Source organism: Trichosurus vulpecula, chromosome 8, assembly GCF_011100635.1.
Source record: "Trichosurus vulpecula isolate mTriVul1 chromosome 8, mTriVul1.pri, whole genome shotgun sequence".
Taxonomy (NCBI): Eukaryota; Metazoa; Chordata; class Mammalia; order Diprotodontia; family Phalangeridae; genus Trichosurus; species Trichosurus vulpecula.
Window position 1 is genome coordinate 176,307,608 of NC_050580.1, and position 26,266 is coordinate 176,333,873.

Genomic DNA, 26,266 nt, shown 5'->3' on the forward strand with positions numbered 1-26,266 from the left:
ATGTAGCAGGTGGCAGTTGAGCTGAGGGGGATCTGAGCTGAGGGAGCTTTGGAGATCCAAAAAATAAAGGTGGGGAGGGCTGCTATTTGACTTAGGTTCTCATCCTGGCTCACCCAGTGACTGACCCTTGGATGCCTTCCTCATCTGTAAAGTTACCTTCTGTAGTCTGTTCAGTTTAAAATTATATGATAGGACTTGAGTGTGCCTTTCCACAAAGTGGGCTGAAATTCTCTCTCTATTAGATGTTGTGAGAATTGAATTGCTTATGGTACCCTGGTGGAAAGTCATTGGTCAATAACAAACCATCTTAGCAGGTTTAATTGACAGTAGCCATCTTTCCTAACAAACACTAAATGCAAAAAGGACTCAGGAGGATCTATTGTGAGCCTGGGGGTAGCAAATTGTATATTAAAAACAGTATAAAATGAATGTGTATTCTTTCCCGTTTCTGCAGCTACAGCTGCTCCCCGCCTTTGATCTTGGACCCTTACCCTATTTCTAAGAGATGTAGCACAAGGGTAGGGGTGACTTCTTCTATGTCACAGGAAAGCTGATGCTCAGCTTAGGGCTCCTTATGAAGAGGCTCATGAATTATTCTCGGCAAAGGCCCTGTTGAAGCTCTTCTCCTCCTTCAGGTGCAGAGCTAATGTATGAGTGGGAAAATCTCCCAGTCCTCCCTGTCCTAATGAGGGGTGGGGGAATGTTGCTGCTATGTGTGAGAGAGGAAAGGCTAGAGGTTAGGGAGAAGTAAGAGATGTCTCAGGGGTGTGTGGGGTGGGGTGGGGGAGTGACCTTGGCTCACTGGGGAAACATGTTGGTCATATTGCCTTTCTCCCAATACTCCCCACTGCCCCCACTTCAATCTTCAGAGATGTACTGTCAAACTCAGGAGCAAGAGACGATTGGGGCTAGTGTAGGGAGGAAATCTTATCCTCTGAGGCTGAGGTGGTGGGAAGATGGAGGACCCTAAATGCATTCAGTTCTACCTTCGTATCTCATGTAGTTTTATACAGGACAGATTTCCTTAAGGAAGGACTTTTATTCCCATACATGGCAAACAGGGGGTTCCCTAGCTGCTTACACAGGCCTTTTTTATTCCAGGGAAGTCAGTGGGATGGGCAAGGTTAGAGGTGATAAGTCTAGGAATTCAGAAGTCGAGGTCCAATCTTGAGCCTTCTCTTCATTATAGATAGCTTCTAGAATCTCAGGGTGTTCTTCCCAGGCTGATCAAAGACGGGAAGGAGACCCTCCAGCCACTACTATAGTTTCTCCTGTGATGTAGCTAGCATCCGGTGAACACAGGAAAGACACGATGCCTGCACATTCATGAGGCTCGCCCAGCCTGGAAAAGAATAGTGATCATAACAGCAAGAATAATTACAGCTCACACATTAGCATCTTACATAATCTCAGTAGATCCTCCCAATAGTCCTCAGAGGGAAGAGGAGAAATAGGGAATAAAATGAAGTGGCTTGGGTGCCTTGACCCAGCTCTTTCTAATCAACTGCCCTAAGCAAATAACCTTTGTTTGTTAACAGGTAGCAAATATACTTCTAGGCACCAGCCTGCTCTGTTCCCTCTCCCTAATCTATATCTGAAAGCGTTTTTATAAATAAGTGGTTTTAAGAAATTCCCTACTGCTACTACTACTACCACTACTACTACTACTGAAGGCAATATGACATGTAGACATGTAGTTTGGAAGACTAGGTTCAAAAACAACCTTTGACCCACTAACCTAGTCCGTAATCTCTGTATGCTTTTAACTGCCTAGAACTTAGATACTCAGTTATGTGGACAGGAGGCCAACTTCTTTGGTGGAGAGAGGTCCCCATACCAGGAATTCTCCTATAGTGATGAAATCACAGATCTTTCATGTTTTTATGTAATAATTATAATTCTACTAGAGTTGAGTCCTCACCCTGGTGACCCTGAGTTCTTTAAAAGGAATACAAGCTCCAGGAGGTCTTACCAAGCTGCAATAGGATTCAAGTACAGACTAGGTGACAGACGGTACATCTGTCCTCTGAGAACCAGCCTCTCTAAATTCAGGCTCCTCAACAGATTGGCCTAAAAGTGATGAATATTTTGGTTGCAGTAACACTCAAAGACCACCTATTATTCACCGAGGAATTGCAATGGGCATCCCTGGAGGGCAAATCCATACTGATGAAATCATAAGCTGCTGAAGAATTATAGGAGTCATATCATAATAAAATAATTTGGATTTTGTTCAGACTCGCCCTGTGAGTTCATTGATGTACAGAACTCCTAAAGTGAAGGAATCCCCTCTCCTGACGCAGCCTAACAAATACTCTGATTTGTTGCTCAGAGGTAAGTCAGTCAATATGGGATAGAGATAGCATTTGGACCTGTATTTTCTGGACATTTTACTTTTAAATCACACTGCCTTGCTGCTATAAAATGATGATGACAAAATACAAGTATACCCAGCTTTAAGAAAACTCAATATAAAAAACCTAAAGTTTTGTTGCTCTTCAGTCATTTTTCAGTTGTTCCTGACTCTTCATGACCCCATTTGGGATTTTCTTGGAAAAGATACTGGGGTGGTTTTTCATTTCCTTGTGCAGCTCATTTTACAGATAATGGGGCAAGCAGAGTTAAGTGACTTGGCCAAGGTCATACAGCTAAGTGTCTGAAGCCATATTTGAAGTCACTGAAGATGAGTGTTCTTGACTCCAGGCCCGGCACTCTACCCACTGTACTACCTAGCTGCTCCTATAAATTAAGGGGTAGTGGCAATTATTTGTGCTACAAAGGCTCCTTCTTTTCCCTAAAGATCACACTGAGAGCTTCCTTTACATAGCAACATTTCCTAGTACTCTCACAATGTGTTTTGATTTGGCTCAATTTAGTTTATAGGCAGTTTCTCACTTCAGAAATTCACTTATTGTTTAGAGTCAGACACACCAATAACCACCATCATTACTGTATGTTTATCTACTCCCCAAATAGCTTTCATTCGATATTCATTCAACAAACATTTCCTAAGTGCTTATTGTGTGTCACATTTTGTGGAAGGCAAGGGAAAGAGCCAAAGATACATGAGACACGATTCCTGCCTTCAAAGAGTTTACAATGTAGTGGGAGGGAGAGAACAAGACATATACAGCTAAGCATAATATAAATTAGAATAGATCATGGCATAAAGGGAGCACCTAACATTTATTAAAACATCTAATCCATGCTTGTTTGCAGTGTCCTAAAATCCTTTAAATGTTTGTGTATACTAACATCAGGGACTTGTGTTCTACTCTGGGGGATGGTGCCACCACTTCCTTGATCTTCTGTGACATATCTGGATTGTCTGGGTGACTATCCCCTTGCAGTACGTCTCTTTCCTTATCCAGTTACTCACCAGATGAAGACCCTTACCTGGATATCTTCAGGGTTTTCTTAGCTTCCTTCTCTTTAGCCTCGTTTTCCCAGAACTGTTGGGAAAGGGCAGACACTGACATGACATTGCTTTTGCCCAAGAGGAAGACGCTGAGGGACCCTGAGAAAAAGGGACTGGCTTTGGTTTTTACTAAAGTGATTTAGGATTAGAAGCCAGGTGTAACATGGCCTCATCCTTTTCCTCCCCTTACCTACTTCTTCCCTGAGGCTTCTTCTGTTCTCCTATTTTCCATCCCTCTCTTTTGATCACTTTCTGGCTAGTCACTCCATTGGAGCTAAGAAGGGTTACGTGTGTCATCCCTGAAGGGGACAGAGAAGAGATGGGGATGGAGGCTTTGACCCCTGTTTTCACCCCATATGTCACAAAAGAGAGGTGGGGGAGAGATGATATGGCAAGGGTATATCAGGAAGGCCAGGCTATTAGATAAGACATTGGGAAACTTAAGAAACAGATGGGGTCTCCTCCACTGAATCCCCACAGGAAGACAGCCATCTCTTTGGAAAAGAGGAAGGACCTCAGTAGGGACTCCCAGTGGGTGGGCCCTGAACCTCCCTTCCCTCTCTGTCTTACCCTCCTTACCATGGAGCTGAAGTTGGTCTTCATGAGGCCTGGTGCCAGGCAGTTCACTCTAATGCCCATTGGTTCCAACTCAGAAGCAAAGTTCTTGGTGAGTGCCAGCAGGGCTGTTTTGCTAACATTATAGGGGCCCAGGAACTAGATGGATGGAAAGGAAAAATGTGGTGTTTTTCCCCCAGTTTCTACTAATTTCTGAGTTTTCTAAGTGAGGAGGTGGATAGAATCCTTATACTCTCTTTCAACACAATATGAAATCATCGAGACTTGCTAGAATAGGACTTATGACTGAAATATGGCTCTGGTAGTTTTTACCATATTCAAAGGGACCAGGACAGGAAAAAGGGGTAGTGGTGGTGGTGGTGAGGTAGTATTGAATATTAGGACGATATGGGACTGGCATTGTGGGACACTGGTGGAGTAGGTCAGAAATTTCCAGATTCTTCAGATTTCTTCCACAAAAAGAAAATCTCCACAAAAGCAAAATAGAGCAGCAAAAATAAAGGGGGTAAAGCAGGTGTCCTCTTAAGATAACTTGAGAGGACGTCAGAAAAGACAAGACCTTGAGGAGCTGAGATTTGACTTGAGTGAAGTATAGACACCTCCAGGCTGGCTCCACTGAATCAAAAAATAGGAGGTGCTGAGGGTAGCTCTTTAGGGAGTCTTACTAGGCCTCAAGAAACTTCACCTCAACTTTTACCTCACTCATGGCCTCAAGAAATTTCACCTTACAAGAAATTAAGGAGGTAAATAGAATTTTGGAAAAGTTAGATATGATAGACCTCTGGAGAAAATTGAATGGGTATAGAAAGGAATATACCTTTTCCTCAGTGGTAATGTCACGTATACAAAAATTGACCATGTAGTAGGGCATAAACTCTCACATTCAAATGGTGAAAGGCAGAAATAGTAAATGCATCCTTTTGAGATTATGATGCAATAAAATTATATGCAATAAATGGCCAGGGAAAGATAGGTTAGAAGTTAATTGGAAACTAAATAATCTAAACCTAAAGAATGAATGGGTGAAAAAAATCATAGAAACAATGAATAATTTCTTCAAAGAGAATGACAATAATAAGACAACATACAACAATATATGGGATGCTGCTAAAGCAGCAGTTAGGGGAAATTTTATACCTCTAAATGCTTACATGAATAAAATAGAGAAAAAGCAGATCAATGAATTGGTTATGCAATTAAAAAAGTTAGAAAAAGAACAAATTAAAAATCCCCAATTAAACATCAAATTAGAAATTCTAAAAATCAAAGGAGAGATAAATACAATTGAAAGAAAAGTATTAATAAATAAAACTAAGAGCAGGTTTTATGAGAAGAAACAATAAAAAGATAAACCCCTGATTAATGTGATTAAAAAAGAAGAAAACCAAATTATTGGCATCAAAAATAAAGAGTGAATTCACCACCAATGAAGAAGAAATTAAAGCAATAATTAGGAGCTATTTTGCCCAACTGTATGCCAACAAATCTGACAATTTAAGTGAAATGGATGAATATCTACAAAAATCTAAGTAGCCCAGAATAACAGAAGAGGCAATAAAATACTTAAATAACCCTATTTTAGAAAAAGAAATCAACCAAACCATCAATGAACAACCCAAGTAAAGATCTCCAGGGCCAGATGGATTTACAATTGAATTCTACCAAACTTTTAAAGAACAATTAATTCCAATACTTATAAAGTATTTGGAAAAATAGGTGAAGGAGTCCTACCAAATTCCCTTTATCACACAAATATGGTACTAATAGCTACATCAGGAAGAGTCAAAACAACGCAAGAAAATTATAGATCAATTTCCCTAATGAATAGTGATGCAAAAATTTTAAATAAAATATTAGCAAAGAGATTACAGCAATATATCACAAGGATCATGCACTGTGACTGAGCAGGATTTATACCAGGAAAGCAGTGCTGGTTCAATATTAGGAAAACTATTAACAAAATTGACCATATCAATAACAAAACCAACACAAGTTATTTGATTATCTCAATAGATACAGGAAAAGCTTTTGACAAAATATAGCACCCATTCCTATTAAAAACACTCGAGAATATAGGAATAAATGGAGCTTTCCTTAAAATGATAAATAGTATCTACTTAAAACCATAGCAAGCATCATCTGTAACGGGGATAAGCCTTCCCAATAAGATCATGGAGGAAACAAGGATGCCCATTATCACCACTTATTCAATATGTTAGCTAGAAATGTTAACTTTAGAAATGAGAAGAAAAAAAAATTGAAGGAATTACAGTCAATGTGAAAACAAAACTATGACTCTTTGAAGATGATGTGATGGTATACTCAAAGAATCCTAGAGAATCAACTAAAAAAATTCTTGAAATAATTAACAACTTTAGCAGTCACAGTCTATAAAATAAACCCACATAAACCATCACCATTTCTATATATTACCAACAAAGCCCGGCAGCAAGAGATAGGAAAAAGAATTTCCATTCAAAATAAGTATAGACAATATAAAATAATTGGGATTCTACTTGCCAAGGGAAACCAAGGAACTATATGAACACAATTAAAAAACACTTTTCACACAAATAAAGTCACAGCTAAACAATTGGAAAAAATATCAACTGGTCATGGGTAGACCCAGCTAATATAATAAAAGTGACAATTCTACTTAAATTAATTTACTTATTCAGTGCCATACCAATCAAACTACTAAGTTTATTTTATAGAGATAGAAAAAATAATAACAAAATTCATCTGGAAGAACAAAAGGTCAAGAATATCAAGGGGATTCATGAAAAAAAAAGCAAAGAAAGGTGGCGTCACTGTAACAGATCTAAACTGTATTATAAAGCAGCCATCATCAAAGCTATTGAGAACTGGCTAAGAAATAGAGTGGTGGATAAATGGAATAGTTTAGGTACACAAGACACAGTAGCAAAAGACTATAGTGATCTACTGTTTGATAAAACCACAGACCTCAGCTTCTGGGATAAGAACTCACTATTTGAGAAAAACTGCTAGGGAAAGTGGAAAACATTATGGCAGAAACTAGGTATAGACCAACAACTTACACCATATGGCAAGATAAGGTCAAAATGGGTACATGATTTAGATATAAAGACTGATACCATAAGCAAATTAGGAGAGCAAGGAATAGTTAACCTGTCAGATCTATGGAGAAAGAAAGAATATATGACCAAATAAAAGAGAGAGAATATTATGAAGTGCAAAATGGATAGTTTTGATTACATTAAATTTAAAAAGTTTTGCAGAAACAAAACCAATGAAATGTAGATTAGAAGGAAAGCAGAAAGATGGGAAACAAATTTTACAGTAAGTGTTTCTGATAAAGGCCTCATTTCTCAAATACATAGAGAACTGAGTCAAACTTACAAGACTACAAATCATTCCGCAATTGATAAATGGTCAAAGAATATGAACAGGCAGTTTTCAGATGAAGAAATTAAAGCTATCTGTAGTCATATGAAAAAATGCTCTAAATAACAATTGATTAAAGAAGTGCAAATTAAAACGACTCAGAGGTACCACCTCACACCTATTAGATTGGCTAATATGACAGAAAAGGAAAATGATAAATGTTGGAGAAAATGTGGGAAAATTGGGACACTAATGCATTATTGGTGGAGTTGTGAACTCATCCAACCACTCTAGAGAGCAATTTGGAACTATGCCCAAGGGGCACTGAAGCAGTGCAAACCTTTTAATCCAGCAATACCACTACTAAGTCAGTATTACAATGATATTGTGAAAAAGGGAAAAGGACCTTCATGTAGAAAAATATTTATAGCAGCTCTTTATGTGGTGGGAAACAATTAAAAATTGAGGGGATGTCCATCAATTGGGAAATGGCCGAACAAGTTGTGGTATATAAATGTAATGGAATACTATTGCATTATAAGAAACGATGAACAGGAAGCTTTTAGAAAACCTGGAAAGACTTACTTGAACTGATGCTGAGGGCAATGAGCAGAACCAGGAGAATACTGTACATAGTAATAGCAAGATTGTATAATGATCAAGTATGATAGACTTAGCTTTTCTCAGCAATACAATGATCCAAGACAATTCCAAAAGACTCATGATGGAAAATGCTATCCACATCCAGAGAAAGAACTATAAAGTCTGAATGCAGATCAAAGCATACTATTTTCATTTTTCCTCACTTTTTGTTTTCATGGCTTTTCCCTTTTGTTCTGTTTCTTCTTTCACAACATGACTGATGTGGAAATATGTTTACATGATTTCACATCTATAACCTATATCAGATTGCTTGCTGTCTTGGGGACAAAGTTGTGCCAAGGAAAAATGGGAGAGTGAGACATTCCACGGCATATTTCCTGAATTTTTGGACATTAGATTCTAAAAGTGTTCAGAGAATGATTATTAGGATCATAGACTTAAATTCTACAGAAGATAGCTGAAGAAGAATAGGAAACTCAGGAATGAAATTCTGAAGTACAAAAAGAAACAGTTTCACTGAGGAGAAGGGGGGGCAGTTATCTAAGGAGACTAATGTGGATGCACAGGGAACTCCCTGACCAATTTAGATTAATAAAAAAGAGCATGTAGAGAAAACGGAAGCTAGGAAAGGTAATGGAGGAAGAGTGAAAAAGTAAGACATGTCCTTGTTAGAATAGTGCTAGAAGCACTAAAGCATAATGTGAACTTAGGCTGATGAGAAAAACTAAGAGAAGCAAAAAATTGGTTTTTTAAAAATTACATTGGAGAAGAGATGACTGAAGAAGGGAGATGATGACAACAGTGGTAGAGAAGGTAAAGCTGCTCAATTTTTAATCTCTCTCTCTCTCTCTCTCTCTCTCTCTCTCTCTCTCTCTCTGTCTCTCTCTCTAATGTCAAGTAGTCTTTGGGTTAAGAAGAGCAAGAGAAATAGCTAATAGGGGTTGAAGCCCAAGATAAACTGAAGCCCAAGATAAGTGAGAACACTAGAAGAAATTATCTTGCTGTCCTTGATCAATTAATCAAGAAACAAGTGTCTATGAAGTGCTTATTAAATGTTGATGATGGAAAAAAAGCCAAATCTTCCTATCTTGATAAACTATTACCCAGGAAAATGAAGGAACAAGAAGACGTATTTGCTGAGCAAAGTCAACAAGAAAGGCTAAGGAGAGGAGTTTTGGGTCATGTGAGAAATAAGATAGTGGGCTAGACATGTTCTCTGATCAACTTTGACCTCTCAAACATTTCCAAAACAGGAATTATGCTTCAAAGATAAAAACAACTTCAGCTATCTCCATGATCTAGGGCACCCTGAATCCAAAAGAAGGTCAATAAAAAGAGATCATGAACTGATGCTCACTGACGCTGAGCTCACTCGGCACCCCTCATCTACCTCTCACACTACTGACAGAAAGGCTTCACTAGCAGACCCAATACCCAATGCATAGGCATTTAACAAAATCCAACTCCACACTCTTGGGTCCCCTCTCCCCCTCCCTCTTTTCCTTGCTGTGGGGACCACTCTAAGGAAATTTGCTTTGACAACGAGAGCTACAACACGAGTGGGTACCACAGGAGGCCTCCAGGAGCCAAAGTCATCCTGAGGTCATGTCAGACAGTCAGTGCTTCAGCAGACAACCCTATAGAACTAGATGCAAAATGTTCAGGTGCTGGGTCCATCAACCCTGTAGTAACAGTATGAGGACCGAGGAACAGATGGAGTAGGACAAGATGTTTTGTGTGTGTGTGTGTGTGTGTTTGTGTGTGTGTGTGTGAGTGTGTGTGTGAGTGTGTGTGTGTGTGTGTGTGTGTGTGTGTGTGTAGGAGGGTGTCATGTATCTATTCACTAAGCCTGAAGGAAAGTACTCAGCAAAAAGTGGGGCGAGTTCTATCCACTCAATTCACTTGTGACATGACCCAGGCTGGTGATTTGTAAACTGCCTAATGCAGGAGGAGGCTGAGATATTCTGAGATTGAACTCTCAAAAAAACCACCATCAGAAGGGAGAAAGAAATGATCAAGAGTGGAAAATAAGAGGGGTGGGGGTGGAGGGAGGGGAGCCTGAAATTACCAAAGTTTCAGGGAAGAAGAAAACTCAAAAGGATCTAGAATATAAGCACATAAATGAACAAGGAAAACACTAACAGAAGGAAATACGGCCTCCAGACTCCAAAGGAGTTCAGGCATCTATGAAGACATACAGCAAAATAAAGAAAAATTATCCAGATGACACAAACTATGCTCTATAGAATGTAAGACTATGGAATTACAACATGTCATTCCTGGGTGGTTCAAAAGTGAAATGAGAATCATGAGAGCATAATTTATGGCCTGCAAAGGAAAAATAATGGGAAGAATAGAAAAACTGGAATATATAAGAGCAAGTCTCACCAAAGGAACAAAAAAGAGAACAATAAATTGGGGATGCAAATATACAGAAATGAAGGACAATCTAGAAGAAGAAAATAAAAAAAAACAATGTTCAAAGAAGATATCCTTACTAGGCAAGCAAAGAAAGGAAACATAGAGTCAAGCTAAGGATTACATATCTTTCAGAAGAACATGACAAGACAAAGCATTTGAGCACCATAATGCAAGAAATAATTCAAGAGAATTGTCCAGAACTTCTGAACAGAAAAAATGAAATTCCATTTGAAAGAATTCATGGGTCGCCTCCAGAAAAATCCCAAGGATGCACATCCCAAGACACATAATAGTTAAATTTAACAATTCAATTCAGAAAGAACAAGTGGTTAGAAGAAAGACCTTCAGATACAAAGGAAAGGAAATTTGAATAACACCATTTTTCACCCACTAGAAAAATCAGGAGGGAAGAGAATAATATGTTCCAAAGAGCAATGGAGCTGAAGATAGGGCTCAGGGTAACCTGCCCTGCAAATCGGAGCTTAACGATACATGAAAGGTGAACATTCAATAACAAAGAGACAATTGAAATATTTTAGAAAGAAAACCAAAACTGTAGAGATTATTTGTTTGTTTCACACCGCAGATAACAGAAATACAGGAGGAATAAATGATTGCAAACTGCAACATGATGACAGAAAGACTAACATGAAACATTTTTCTAAATGTACACATAGGAACAGGGGTAAAGGAGGGAGCCTGGTGGAGATCACAGCGTAGAGGCAAGCCTAGGGCATTATGGACGGAACCTGATGACATCCTGCCTACAGGTGAATGAAGGAATTTTGTAGTTCTACATACAACATGGAAAGGTATATAAAAAAGGAGGAATGAAGAAGGAGGATAGAAAGAAATGTGATGTGTCTGGGTCTAAATAAAGGCTAGCAACGAGGGCAGGGTGACCTCTGTGGTCTTAGTGAGAGATGAGAATGCAGAGGAGTGAGTAAAGAGGATGGTAGAAGAACTGAAAGGGGGAGGAGAGGAGATGTTGCTTTGGTGTTGGGAAGGGGTTCTGCTGACAAATGTGTCTATGAGTGAAGAGAGAGGTTGTGTGAAAGGAGATGGGGACCTTGTGCTGGGTGTGGTCTGGAAGATTTGGTTCTATAAAGAAATGGAGGACTTGGCATATGATATTCCAGGAGGCAAAGGATCTAGTTTTACTGCCAAGAATAATTTATCCCTACAGGGGAGAAATGACATTTGTTAAAATAAAAGATTTTGAAGCATTCCTGACAAAAAGACCAAACCTGAGCAGAAAATTTGACATTGAATAGAGGCCTTAAGAGAAGCATAATAAGGTAAACATGCAGGAGAAATCATAAGGGAATAAATATGGTTAAACTGTAGGACAATGTAAAAAAAGAAGGATAAGTATAAGAAAATAGGATGGAGGGAAATACACAGTTAGCAATCATAACTGTAAACTTCAATGGGATAAACTCATCCACAAAATGGAAGATGATTGCAGAATAGGTTAGAAACCAGAATCCAACAATATTTTGCTTACAAGAAGTACATAGAATTAAAATAAGAGGCTGGAACATAATCCACTATGTTTCAGCTGAAATAAAACCAAAAGCAAGCATCATATGTACTAGGGACACAATAGAACCTTTCTCAATCAATACAGGAGTGAAGCAAGGATGCTCACTCTCCTCACTGTTATTTGATATAGTTCTGGAAATGCTAGCAACAGCAATAAGACAACAGCAAGAAATCAAATGTATTATTATAGGTAAAGAGGAGACATAATTATCCTTATTTTCTGAAGACATGGTAGTATACTCAGAAAACCCTAGGGAATCTGCAAAGAAACCAATTGAGACAATTAATAGTTTCAACAAAGTTATAGGTTACAAAATAAATCCTTGGAAATCAACAGCATTTCTATATAATAATGGCAAAACATTGAAAAGTAGTAAGAAATGCAAATTAACCCTGAGGTTTTACTTCATACCCTGCAAAATTGGAAAAATTACAAAAATGGCAACACTCAATGGAAGGGCTATGGAATGATATGCACACTAATACATCATTGATAGAGCAATGAAATGGTACAATCATTTTGCAAAGTGATTTGGAATTATGTAAATAAATTGATGAAAATGCCCATGTCCTTTGAACCAGAAACTCCATTACTGGCTTATATACCAAGGAAGCCACTGATAAAAAGAAAATCCCCATGTACTCCCCAAATATTTATAGGAACATTTCTTGTGATAAGTAAGAATTAGAAACAAGCTAGATTCCTACATAGATTGTGGAATATGATTGTTATGGAGTATTACTGTGCTATAGTAATTGATGTGTGTAATGAACACAGGGCAGCATGGAAAGAACTATACAAACTGATGCAGAGTGACATAAATGGAGTCAAGAAAACAATATACACAATAAATAGAAGGAACAATTATGCATCAAAGAAGGGAATGTAACAAAATTATAAAGATCAAGCAGGACTTGAAAGGACAGATATTAGAAGACACACCCCAACTCACCCTTTGTAGAGATGAGAGGTTCATAGGTGTTGCACATTGCACAGGTTTTCAGACTTTTTCAATATATTGATCAGTTATACTGATTTTTTCTTCTAAAAAAAGCCACCACTATTTTTTAATGGATGTGTCTCTAGGAGGGGGTCAGAGAGGAATACTTTTGATAATTATGATGATGTAATAAGTAGAAATTACCAACAAAAACTAACAACAATAAAAAAGAAAAGCTATGGAGAACAGGAGAGCTATTCTAAGACTCAAAAGGGACAAATATTGTCCTAATTTTCCAAATAGAGAAGAGAGAAGAATCTGCAAAATATAGGACAGTGGGCTTGGCTTTGATAACTGGAAATTTCTAGAACATATTATTAAAGGAATGGTTGGCATCTAGAAGGTCACAAAGAAGATGGCTTCATCAAGAACAAGTCAATCCAGACTAATCTACTTTCCTTTTCTAGGCGTCCAGGTGGCATAGTGGATTTAGCTCCAATGCAGCATCAGACACTTAAAGCTATGTGAGCCTGAGCAAGAATTCACTTAGCCACTGTCTGACTCAGTTTCCTCATCTGGAAAATTGAGATACTTTTAGATAGGGTTACTAGATCAGGGGATGCTATAGGTATAGTTTAATCTTTAATGAAATCTTAACAAATCAATTTGACAAAATAGCTGGAGCAATTCTTATAGACAATATAGAGAAGGGGGCCAAATCAGTGGTGTCAAACTTAAACTAGAATCCAGGTCATTCATCTGTATCTTAAGATCCCATCAGCTATATATCGGCTTAGTTTTAAAATCGACCCTTATCTGTGTTTTAGCTTATTTTTATTTATTTTGTTAAATAATTCCCAATTACATTTTAAGCCGGTTCAGGCTGCACTTAGGAGTATTGTGGACTGTGTGGGACCCACAGGCCATGTATTTGACATCCTTGGCCTAAAAATGGGACAGCTAGGTAGATTTGGAGGTGGTTGAATGACTGAACCCAAAGGATAGTCATTAATGACTCAGTGTAAATTTAAGTCTCTAGTGAAGTTGCCCAGTGATCTGTTCTTGAGCCTACTCAGATGAAGTCAGCAGCATTTCATAAGAAACGGATCTGAAGGTCTTAGTGAGCTGCAAATGTAATATTTATTAACTGAGTGATATAGCAGCAAAAAAGGCAGATGTGATCTTAGACTGATTCAGGAGAAGCATAGGAGCTAGAAAGGGACCAAATAGCATAGCCAATATAGAGCTGGTTTAGGAATCAGGAAGAAGTGAGTTTAAGCCTTGTCTTGGATCCCTTCCTTGCTGAGGAACCCTAGACAGATCATTCAACCTCATAGAGTGCTAAGTAACTCTCTCAGACAATCAGTTTCCTTTTGGGATGGGGCGGAAGGAGTGACTTGGTGAGGGTCACCCAGCTAGTAAGTATCTGAGGCCAGATTTGAACTCAGGTCCTCCTGACTGGAGGGCTGGTGCTCTATCCACTGCATTACCTATCTGCCCCTCAGACAGTGAGTTTCACAGGAGGTGCTGCTCTGCGTTGGTAGAGGGAAGCTTTTCTAATAATGATGAAAGTACAGGTTAGGGGATAGTGACCTGGTCAGATTATTTCTGGAATCCTGTGCTCAATTCTGGATACAACATTTTAAGGACACTAGTTGATAGGATAATGCCTAGAGGGAAGAGAATGAGAGTCATGGCCCACGCAGGAGGGAGTCATGCTGGTGCTTATGAGGAAAAGAGACCCCCACCTAGGATATCTGTCCACTTAGCGTTCAGATTAGGTTGTTTCTCCTGGAAGAAAGAATATGAATATCTGACTCTGTAAAGGAACAGCAGTTAAAATCTTGGCACTGGAGAAAGTTGGGTATGGAGAGCAGGAGCACAAATACCTATAAAAGGAGTGATTTACCTTGGCGGGCATGAAGGCAGCAACTGAGGACACAATCACCACTGAGCCACCTCTGGAATAGACAATGACACTATTGTTGCATTCTCATGTTAGAGACCCCCTACCCTTTTTTCCTTTCCTTTCAAATGCATGAGGGGTGTCTTTTCCTCATTTCCAGTCTAACTCCCCACCACCACACAGGTCCCCTTTGACTCCTGTACCCTCGCTTCTTCATCTCTGGCACCACCACATTCATTAGCAGGGCTGTGGCCTTCACATTAACATCCAGAGTCTGAAACAGAAGAGGAGGAAAATCAATTATTGGGAAGGGAATGTGAAGAAAGACAGAGTGATAGGTCACTGAATTAGGGTTAGGGCCAGCTAAGCAAGCACATGGCCCTGTTCTCCCTGTTTCCACAGACAAGGTCAAGGCTGAATCCACCCTGATGGTCTTATTTTGATCAGAACAGACCTGAACATGCAAGGCTACCATGGAATTTGCTTGGCACATCTGGGGGCCTTCTGATTGGGGATGTCATGTAATTAGTAGAATGTAAGCATCTCGAGGGAAGGCATTGCTTTCTTTTTGTGTTTGTCTGTCTCCAATGCCTATCATGGTGCCTTGATTGTAGGCACTTAAGAGATGCTTATTCATAGATTTGAAGGTAGAGGGGATTCCAGAGACCATTTAGTCCAGACCCTTCACTTTAGAGACAAGAAGAGATTTTAAGTGACTTCCTCAGTGTAAACTAGATTGTAAGTGAAAGAAGTGAGACTTGAACCCAGGTCTTCTGACTCCAAATTCAGCATTCTTTCCACTGTACCATGCTGCAAGAATGAATGAATTGAGTTGAGCCTCTCTGGGGCTACTCCATACAGGAGAACTAAACTTCTCAGGGATGGCCCAGTCCAACCTGGGACGTGTGTCTGAGGTTATTCTAACACCCATATGGTCTTTTGGAAAGGGAAGTGGGGTACTCTTGTGTGTTTCTGGCCTCATTTTCTGGAAAGTGGGATCATGAGGGAGAACCATAGTGACAGGAATTGGGATAACAAGTCCTGGAAACGCTTCTGTCCTATTAATTTAAAACAAAATATGCAATACGCAGGATAATGTTGAAATGTTGAATTTTGAATCGGAGGGCCTGGGGTCAAATCTCAGTTTCCTCACTTACTACAGGAGTGACCTTGAAGAAGTCACTAAAACCTCTCTAGACCTCAGATGTAAATCAGAGGTTACATCTCTCTCCATCTGTAAAATGAAGGGGTTGGATTACATAACCTCTATCTATAATGATGTGAAAATCTGGCACAACTACTTGGCCCCCAAACTGATTTGAAAACTGTTTTGAGCAGGTGTTGGGCATTAAATTAGTCTCCTTATCTCAAAGAAGACTATAACCAAGTTCAGGAACTAAGTCATCGAAGAAATAAAATTTCATCCTTATGAACGAAGAGTTTTTTCTTTTAGTTTACCTCAACCACAGTGTGAGGAAATCACTGACAGAGCAAGAAGCAAACTGCAGAGAGATTATGACCAATTTAGCATTCCTAAGTCTGGTGGGAATGTTAATTCTACCAAACAAACAGAAATATTTTAATTAAGAACCTTGTAATTGCAGAAAAGTAGGCATGTGGAATTTATCACAGAAATATCATTGGAATTATATGTATTAATATAGCACAGGGGGTTGACCATATTTGTCTGCGTTCTTCTTGAATGTACTAACATTCCTAAATGTAAATGTAGCAATTTCCTTTTTTTCTTCATTTGTTCATTCATTTATCTCTTTTTCCAAATGATGCGATATTCTTAAAGTGATACAATTTCGAACGTCTTACCAGAGATGATAGTTATTTCACAAGTTATCCAAAAGTATGTTCATTTTGGCAACTGAAGGGGAGAAGTGTGGGTCTCTTAGTTGAATGGTCGATTATGTGTCATCGTCAAAATATGTTCCAAATGAGTCATTTGGGGTATTGCATAGTGTATTAGGATTGGAGCTTGGAGCATTTGAATTCAAATCTACCCTCTGATACTACCTATATGATCCTGGGCAAATCCCTTAGCCTGTCTCTCAGGCTACTAAGTCAACCCTGCATCTGTGGATGGATTCCCCACACAGGGAATTTCCTACTCTGATGAAATCCAAAGTTCCTTTATGTTGTAATCTCTCTCATATATGTCTCTCATGGATATTGTCTACAGAAGGATGTTGAGGCCAAATTGGGGAAGATAGGCAAAGGAAGTAGGGACAGACAAATGGAAAGGGAAGAAACTGAAGAGAAATAGGAAGGATGAGCATAATACAAGGGCATACAGGGTGAGTGGGGTCTTCCAGGGTAACATTTGGTCTCCTGAGCTGTAGATGAGTCATTTGTTCTGAAGAGAACTAAACTTTTCCTTGGTAAAATAGACCATTTTCAAGGCTCACCTCTTTGGTGCTTTAACCCTTTCTCACCTTGTCCCATATCTCCTCACTGGTGTCCACCAGGTTGCCAAAGCAGGGTTTGGCAGCAGCATTGGAAACCAAAATGTCAATACCTCCATGGCGGTCTATAGCCTGGGAAAAGGAATATGGTCAGAGCCAGTGATAAGGGTAAAGTTAGGGACGCTCAACTGGAAACTCCCTTCACCAGTGGAGATCAGCTACTCATTACTCGATTATCATTGTATTAATGAGTTATCTGTGATAACCATGGCTTTTTCATGGTCACATAGCCAATATGTGTCAGTGAAAGGTCTTCTTAACTCCTAGGCCATTCCTCTGTCCACTCTACCATAGCACCTCACTCTAAACGCTCTTCCCTTAGTTTTTGTGAAATTACACAGTAGTACCTGGTTAAACTATAATACAGAGTTTATAACTGTCACCTTTGACAATTTCTGGGTTTCATTTATTACCAGGATTTGGTGCAAATGCGGACCTCATCAACTTGCTCAGGTGATGCTACTTTTTCAAGTCAAGATTTTATTCCAATAAGTATTTAAAATTATACAAAGTCACATATACACTAATCAAATTCAAATGTAATAAATCCATTCAATCACAGTCCTTCCCTTCTCTATCTACCAAAAATAGTTTTTAAAGTGATTTCAGTAAAACCTGTCTAGGAATGTGTGTGTAGGGAAATAGTCCTGCAATCCATGCCATTCACCCATAGATGCATCTTGGGCCTATTAACAGTATTATATGCAATGGCCTGCTGTCAAGGCAGCCACTCTTGCAGAAAATATTAGATAGTCTTTCTAAAGAGGTTTTACTATATTAACATCAAAGCATTGTGCAAAGTAGTGTTGTGTTGTCAGAGAAAGACTGTGTGAAGGGAACTCCCCTTTCCCCTGCCCACATACACACACAACCTGAGCCACACAAGCACAAGACTGTAAGTCCCTACACTGATTTTCCTGACTAGCTTTTGTAATATAGATTAAATCCTATTACAACTTGCTTCTTGGAGTCATGATCATGTGTAAAGGAAGTACCATGGACAGATAGTGTTGCATGTGTAGACATTCTGGAACTGGTTCTGGTCAGATAACTGAGTGGTAAAGAGGAAGCTTTTTGTTTTACTCATTTAGTGATTCCTTTGCATGAGCAAAGGCAACTGGTGGAAAATTGTTGAGATGGGGAGAAGCTATGGGGTCCTCTCCCCTCTGAGACAATATGGTTCTGTGCGAGGGTGTTGTTCCTTCACCTCTTTCTCATTTGAAGTAAAGGAGGTTGGAGTTTCCACGAACTTGCGAATTTCTAAAGGTCCAGACGCTGACTCAGCATCCCTGAATTCTAGAATCCAGAGGGTATTTGGGTGTTCAGTGCAGCACTGATTACCCAAGGAGTGGCCTTTGGGACCTCAGCACCGTAGTGCTGACACAAGACTCACTTTTGGACCAGAACTTGGAGGGACCAAGAATAATATATGGGAACTGAGTTAGAGCCTATTCTCCCTGGTGACCAAGGCAGTACAGGGTAGTGTACTGGACTGACAGTAGGAAGACCTAGGTTTAAATCTTACCTGAGATACTTAATTAGCTATGTGACCTTTGGTAAGACACTTAAACGTTCTGTGCCTCAGTTTCCTCATTTATAAAATGAAAGGCGTTACTTGATGGTCTTTAAGATCCTTTCCAAGTCTAAACTTATCATCCCCATTAGATTTAGCTCAGCTTAAAATTATGTAGCATTTAAAAATATCATAATTAATAACTGTTGTTTTCTGGCTTTGCTAAAGATTGATGTTTTGTGGGAAAAGTGTATATTAATGGCAAAGCATGCTGATTTATTCTCAGTCAGCTATTCACATGGGAAATTTAACTTTTTGGGCAGTTTACCACTAGCCACCTGTTGGCAGTTACATAAGCATAGTGCCTAGAAAATAAAAACCACTGGAGGACTAATCCTGGGAACACAAAGCTATAACACGACAGCAAATGTCACAGATGTCACAAACTTCTTTTCAACCTGTCCTTTGACCAATTACAGCTCTCGTTGGCTTTATCCCAAAATTTAGCACTTAATGATATAATGTGTTGTAGTCTTTGCCATTACTTTAGGGTGATCTATCCAACTAGGTCTAACCCAATTAACCCTAAATGAGCTCTTCTGTACAGCCTAATAGTGTCTAGAGGAAGGGTGGGAGCGGAGAAGGGAAGGAAATAAACATTGACATGGTACCTACTATGTGCCAGGCACTGTGCTAAGTGCTTTCCAAATATTAATTCAGTTGCTCCTCACAGCAACCTTGCAAGGTACGTCCCCATTTTACAATTCAGGGAACTGAGGCAAACAGACTAATTGACTTGGCCAGGGTCACACAGCTAGTAACTGTCTGAGTCCAAATATGAACTCAGGCCTTCCTGATTTCAGGCCCAGTGCTCCATCTCTGTGTTGCCTAGCTACCTCTGACAGGGTCTGGAGCATTGCTAGGTACAGAAAAGGTAGAGGGGCAAGGAGGTATAGCAGATAGCATGCTCAACTTGGAATGAAGTTCTTGGTTCAAACCTCTCTCTCTCTCTTTTCTTTTTTTGGAGGTGGGAAGGCAGGGCAACTGGGGTTAAGTGACTTGCCCAAGTTCACACAGCTAGTAAGTGTGTCAAGTGGCTGAGGCTGGATTTGAGCTCAGGTCTTCTTGACTCTAGGGCCAGTGCTCTTCTAGCTGTGCCACCTAGCTGCCTCCCAAATCCCTCATTGATAATTATGATTTAGCTCCATGATTATAGGGAAATTACTTAACTGATCTGAAAGCCTCGGCTGCCTTATCTTTAAAATGGACATAATGTTACCCATTACTAATATACACCTTAGGGTTGTTGCAAATGATGCGATGTATGCATTTTACAAACTTTGAAGTGTCATCTAAATGTCAATTACTACTACTTGAATCATTATCCTTCTACATAATTATTATATATTGTCATATGTAATGTTACCTATTATTATGAGCCGTTAGGTAGCATAGTAGATAGAGCTCTGGACCTGAAGTTAGGAAGATCAGAGTTCAAATTCAGCCTTAAGATACTTCCCCAATTTTTCTTCTTAGAATCTCTGATTTTCTTCAAGATTGACCTCAAATGGTAATGTCAACAGGAAGCCTTTGAATTCTATCCTCATCCTAACAGTCCCATATACCTGTCTATGGCTTTGTCTCCTGCACTGGAATGTAAACTTGAGGACAGGAGTTGTTTTTGCTTTTTCTTTGTATCCTAAGAATAAGGTAAAATACTTAATGTTTGTGGATTGGTTTATTAATTTAGGCCAGGATTACAGATAAGGTGAAGATTATCTGGCAGAACCTGATAAGATGTTTTTGTAGGCAAAAGTCATTGCAGTGAAGGGAGCAGGCCCTGGGAGATTTCTCTAAATTGTGATAGTAAGTAGTATACAAACTGTAGTCTGGCACCCATCCTTAGGCAGACCTCTAGTGGCTTCTCAGTGCCTTAGAATCAAATACCAACACTTCTTGGCATGTGTCTACAGAATTGTTCTCTGATCAGCTAACGCTGGTATCTGCCTTCATTTCATTTTACACCCTAGTCCCTCACCAGTCAAAGGTGACTTTCTTTACATTCTACATACCTGGTTCTTCATCACACACCTTTGCTAAAATGGTCTCCTATCCATGGCACAACCTCCCTCTTCCTGTCTACCAAACTGTATTTCTCCCCTTCTTTTAAATAAAAATCCAAGGCTCTCCTCCAGGAATCCCTCTCATTAGGTGCATTGCCTTTCTAATCTGTTAGGCTCTGCATTCTACTCTAGGGAGGAAACGTTCCCCAAGAGGGAGGTTGAAAGGAGGCATTCCTGCCCCATCTCCCATATTCTGTCCCATAACTGGACGGGTAAGTCAGCAGTCTCCAACTGTGGTTGGAAATATTGGGGTTTTTGTTTGGCAAGCCCCTTTCAACAACAACGATAACAAAATATGTTGTGAGCCCCCAGGGTAGTTTAATACACAACTCAAAATATGCTGCAATTATTTACCGTTTAGTGCTCCGTTAAAGAATTTTAACACAAATCCCTTAGATCACAGTCATGAACCCCTTAGGGTTCCACTAAATGGGAACCATTTGTCTAAGTACCAAATACTGCATGTTAGACATTTCACTCTGGAGGCCAAAGTAGACCAGTATTACAGTGGGTGCCTGGGGTCTCCTCCTTTGCTAACATGGCATGTTATGGCAGAATGTAAGCAGGCAACTTGTGATAGACATTCTCTCCCTTGGAAAATAAATCTGCTTTGGGGGGGTGGTGGGGGAAGGAGGAGCTGTCCTCTTCAGATCTCCATGAGCAGTAGCTCCAATTTATAAGTTGGGAAATCTTTTTTTTTGTTGTTCTATTTAAAAATACATATTTCTTTTATATTTATGAAATAAAACAAGCATTTCCATAACCTAGTGGAATAAAGATGACTGCACATGAAACTGCAAACTTATTAGGTATCACTTGCCATTCCTTTTAAAGATATAATAAAACAAAAAGTGTGTTGTGAATGCATTTGTGTGTCCATATTTGTGTTGAGAATAAGCTTATATGCCTTATCTGCTCTATGAGAACAGATTCTAGAAACTTCTTTGAGAGCTAGGATAGTGGTTGGTTAAGATAGGTCCTAGGTCTCTGATGTATTTATTCCACTGGTGAGATTCTAGGTCAGGGCTTCTTAACCTTTCTGGTATCATGGATCCCTCTGGCTATCTGGTGAAACCTGTGGATCTTTCTCACAATGAGGTGCTTAAATGCATAAAGTAAAATTCTTAGGTTTGCAAAGGAAACCAATCACATTGAAATAGTTGTCAGAAAACAATAAGCACCACCCAAGTTGCTTGTCTCCTCACCTCCCTCCTACCTTACAGGTTACTGCTGCAAAGGAAATCTAAAGTCTGGATCCTCTGCAAGGGCAGGTCATCCTGAAAATGTTCTCTGTGTTTACTATGTGGTATATTGTAGACTAGGCAGCTAGATGGCTCAGGTGACAGGATGCTGGGCCTGGAGTCAGGAATACCTGAGTTGAAATCTGGCCTCAGATACCTGGGCAAGTCATTTAACCCTGTTTGCCTTGGTTTCCTCATCTGTAAAATGAGCTGGAGAAGGCAAACCACTCCAGTATCTGCTAAGGAGACCATGTGGACAGTATCGTCCACAAGGACATGACTGAACTACAATAACAATATAGTAGACTGGTAGTTAGGACACCTGTGTTCTATCCCAAAGCTCCTCCACTAACTATGAACCCTTGGATAAATCACTCAACTTATCCGGGACTTAGTTTCTGCATCTGTAAAATAAAGGAAATGGACTAGATCAGGGATGTCAAATCTGTGGCCAGCTACACTCTCCATTGTAGCCTGAACCAGGGTAAAATGGAATTGGGAAATATTTAACAAAATGAAGAGAATTACAATAAAACATAGATAAGATTACTTTTTAGAACTAAGTCAACATGCAGCCCACAGGGATCCTTATGTATAGCTTAGTGGCCCCCATTTTATTTGAGTTTGACCCTATTAGACTAGATGGTCTCTAAGCCCCCAGTAAGTTCTAATTATCTATTAACCTATGGAAAAGGAACTTGGACTAGGGGGCCTCAGGATGTTTTTTGATTAACCGAAGAAAAACACTGTGCAAATGAGCATTCTTTTATATGGGGAGAAGTTATTTAGGCTAATCGTTAGCTCTCACATCTTATGTAACACATGGGACAGTAATACTAAGTAATAATGAGTAATATATTAATATAGTTGGACTTTAGAAAGGAAAAGGGATGCTCTCTCCCTCCTGTTGGTCTTGTGTCCCTGCTGCTCACCGTGGCCACCAGTTGTTTTCGATCCTCGGCCTTTGCCACATGGCACACGGTGCCCGTCACACTCAGCCCCTCCTTCTGGAGCGCTGCCACAGCTTGATCCACGTTCTTCTGCTTTCGGCTACTCACGATCACATGGGCCCCATCACGGGCCAGACGCTGAGCAATGGCAAAGCCGATCCTGGGGGTAGAGATAGGAGGAAGATGCTGTTCTAGTCCCAAACCAGCCTGGCCAGTCCCTTGGCTTTGTCCCAACCTGAGCCTGAGATAAGAACTGGAGTTATATTTCACTGGATCCTGCACAGAGAGTGGACTCCATAGCCTATAGGAGGCTGTAAGGAAGGAGGACAGAGGCACTAAGCTGAGTACTTAGAACTCAGTACTGAGTACTTAAGCATAGCCTAAAGATGAGATTTTTGGAGTGATGTGATGAGATGACACATAGACCCTTTTTCCCGCCAAATATCTTCTGGGCCAGCTGGAAATGTCATTCATTTGTTGGGGTTAAGCCTTGCCCTTCAAGAATCCCTTTCTGTCTATACTAGGTGTCCATGAACTGTCTCAGGTATCCATGGATAGATTTCAGGACATCTATGAACCTCCTGAAATTAAAAAATAAAAACACCAAAAAAACTCATATGAGGTGAAGTACATCTTTATTTCTACTAACCTAGATCTAAAATTTAGTATTTCTCTCAATTATTTGAAAAACATTATTTTGAGAAGGGGTTCATGGGCTTTGCCAGAATGCCAAAGGGATCCATGACACCAAAAAGGCTAAGAACCCTTATTCTAGACAGAATCCAGGCTTAATACACCATCTCCTAATTTCTGCTGCAGGGTACCTGGTGTATGGGGAAGGAGAATGGAGGACTGAGCTCAGAAGGTCAGGTACACCGCTTTCAGGCTAAATCTGTGATACCTATCATTACTGTCTAGATTCATTTTTAGTTGGTCCCTGGACATGCTCAGGACTTGAATGAAGACCCACAGAGATACCTGGGAAACATGACATCCACAAGGGACCCTGAGTCCCTCTCACAGTGGGTTGGTAGAAGGAACCAGACATAATAAGACAGAAGGAAAATGGAAGGAGCTTGGGACCATCAGAGATGAGTCACCTCTTTTGGGAGCTCTGCTTGGCATTTTACAATCCCATGCATGGGTCAGCAAATGGCGTCAGAGGCTGGCCAATCATATATCTCTTCACTGTTTTCTTGGACTCCCCTCAATAACTCCATAGGGCCTATTTTATCCATTAAATCCCCAAATGTAAATGTAATCCGCCTTCCACTGAACTCTGATATTATCCACAGCCCCAGGAAGGCAGAAGTAGCCTCTGATAGTTTGGGAACATGGGTACTGAAGGGAGGGAAGCAGGCAGCCCTTAAGTGGGACGTTACGATGGGGAACTCCTGCCACTTGGATGGGAAGGGGGAGAGGAGAATGGCAAAGGAAGGTGAGAATCGGATATGAGGGGTAGGCAAGGTGGGATACTTTTAAATATTATTTTTCCATATGCACATATTTTAGACACGTTGTTACAGTGAAGGCCTGTTGCTTCTGGGGGACAGGATCATGCAGGATGTACAATTTTCAAACCTTGCCTCTGTGTGTTTGAATTTCTTAGCTTGGCTCTGTTGACATGGAACAGGAGCAATTAGCATAGGCAGTGTTGGAACTAGTTATTTTAGGGAGACAAATTATTTTCTCATACCAAGGGTGGCAATCAAGGGCAGATGGGGAGGACCTATAATAATAAAATCATAATTAGCATTTGTGTAGCATTTAAAGGTTTGCAAATCGTACTACATATTATCTCTTCACAGAAGCCTTGTGAGGCAGGTGTTCTTATACCCATTTTAGAAATAAGATAATTGAGGATGACAGAAATGACTTACCTGGGTCCCACAGTTTCTTAGTACCCCAGGCAGTTTTCAATCTGAGGTTGTCCTGATTTCAAGTCCAATGCTGTGCTATAACACCTAGCTACATTTGGGGTGCCAGGAGATTGTAATGAGAAATTGAGTCTAGGGATAGGATTCGGTTCCTAGGGTTTGGAGTGGGTTGTGTGTATGGGAAGCGCTAATTATCAAGCAGTCTACAAACACCTATGAAGTCCCCACTATATGTATTAAATCCCTACCCTGTGCTGGGGGCTGAGGGTGCAAAGAGGAAAGTCAGACTGTACCTGCCCTTAAAGAGCTTACCCTCTGGTAGCAAAGAGAATGAAAACAGGAGGTCTCTGGCAGGAGAGTGAAGGTCCCTAAGGTGAGTGACAGTTAACAGGTGAAAGGGCAAGAGAGTAGGAGGGAAGGCTCAGAATTATTAATGTCCTGCAGGCAGGCTGTGGATGGGGCATAGAGGAACCAGGACTGGACCTAGACTGAGCAAGGCCTGAGTTCCAATCCTATCCCTAGCTGTGACGATGGGTATGTCAGGTATTGTTAGTGCATCCATCTAGTAACGTTCCCCCTGCCTGGTACCCCCATAAACTACACCCTTTTATGAGGCACAGTTTAAAGACCAGCGTCTGCAGGCTATCCCGTAGAAGGGGAGGCTCTTCCAGTCTTTAGTTTCTGGGGACTTGCTGGGAAGACACTCACTCACCCATCAGTGGAGGCAGTCACCAGGGCTACTTTGTTCTGTAACGGCCCCTGATTGCTTCTGAAAGTTCCAGCAGCCTGGTTGCTCATGTTGACAGATTTCAAGATCTTAAAGCAAGTAGTTGGCAGGAAGGCTCTAAGCATATTGCCGTGCAGAAATGGACGACTTACTCAACATGCAAAGGTACAAACAGACTAGCCTCCCAACCTTAGCTGGGCTGGTTTACTTTGGTTTGGGTCCCTCCCCCTACTTCCCAGGCTTCAAAGTTGAAGTGTCAGAGTAGTGGTAGTGGAGGGGGAGAGAGAGGAGCTGGTATTTATCCGGAATTATCGTGGGAATGGAGCAAGTCATGGGCTCCGCCTGCTGGCACACCGAGAACCTAATTGGCCTCTTGCTACCACTTGGCTAGAGGGAAGCTCTTGTCTGGGTCCCACCCTCTGCTCCCTGTCTGCAGGTTCACTCTGTTCAGAGCTGTGCTCTGGAATAGGCACTAATCATTCATTCCAATACGCTTCAATTGATTTTGTTTCAACAAGCATTTATTACATTTATTAAGGGGATACTAGATATTGAGGACAGAAAGAAAAAAATGATATAATTTTT

At 40.3% G+C, this 26,266-nt stretch overlaps 1 protein-coding gene across 1 annotated transcript; it reads right to left on the minus strand.

The window, feature by feature from the left end:
* Window positions 1-1,019: 1,019 nt before the first annotated feature.
* LOC118828141 (dehydrogenase/reductase SDR family member 4-like) lies at window positions 1,020-25,929 on the minus strand. The gene is made up of 8 exons (XM_036734560.1): window positions 25,667-25,929; window positions 23,060-23,237; window positions 17,221-17,322; window positions 14,980-15,050; window positions 14,780-14,831; window positions 3,998-4,132; window positions 3,397-3,452; window positions 1,020-1,342 (listed from the first exon to the last, which is right to left on the minus strand). Exons 1-8 carry the CDS (start codon window positions 25,804-25,806, stop codon window positions 1,228-1,230), a joined length of 849 nt encoding a protein of 282 aa, XP_036590455.1. The 5' UTR covers window positions 25,807-25,929; the 3' UTR covers window positions 1,020-1,227.
* Window positions 25,930-26,266: the final 337 nt, after the last annotated feature.

What these genes read in the sequence shown, in the direction of transcription:
- LOC118828141 (XM_036734560.1), bottom strand. Translation starts at nt 25,806, where the DNA reads ATGCTTAGAGCCTTCCTGCCAACTACTTGCTTTAAGATCTTGAAATCT. An exon ending in GAAAACAACTGGTGGCCACG is followed by an intron (nt 17,323 to 23,059) that starts GTGAGCAGCAGG and finishes TCCTTTTCCCAG; the next exon opens with GCTATAGACCGCCATGGAGG. An exon ending in CCAGAGATGAAGAAGCGAGG is followed by an intron (nt 14,832 to 14,979) that starts GTACAGGAGTCA and finishes TGTCTATTCCAG; the next exon opens with AGGTGGCTCAGTGGTGATTG.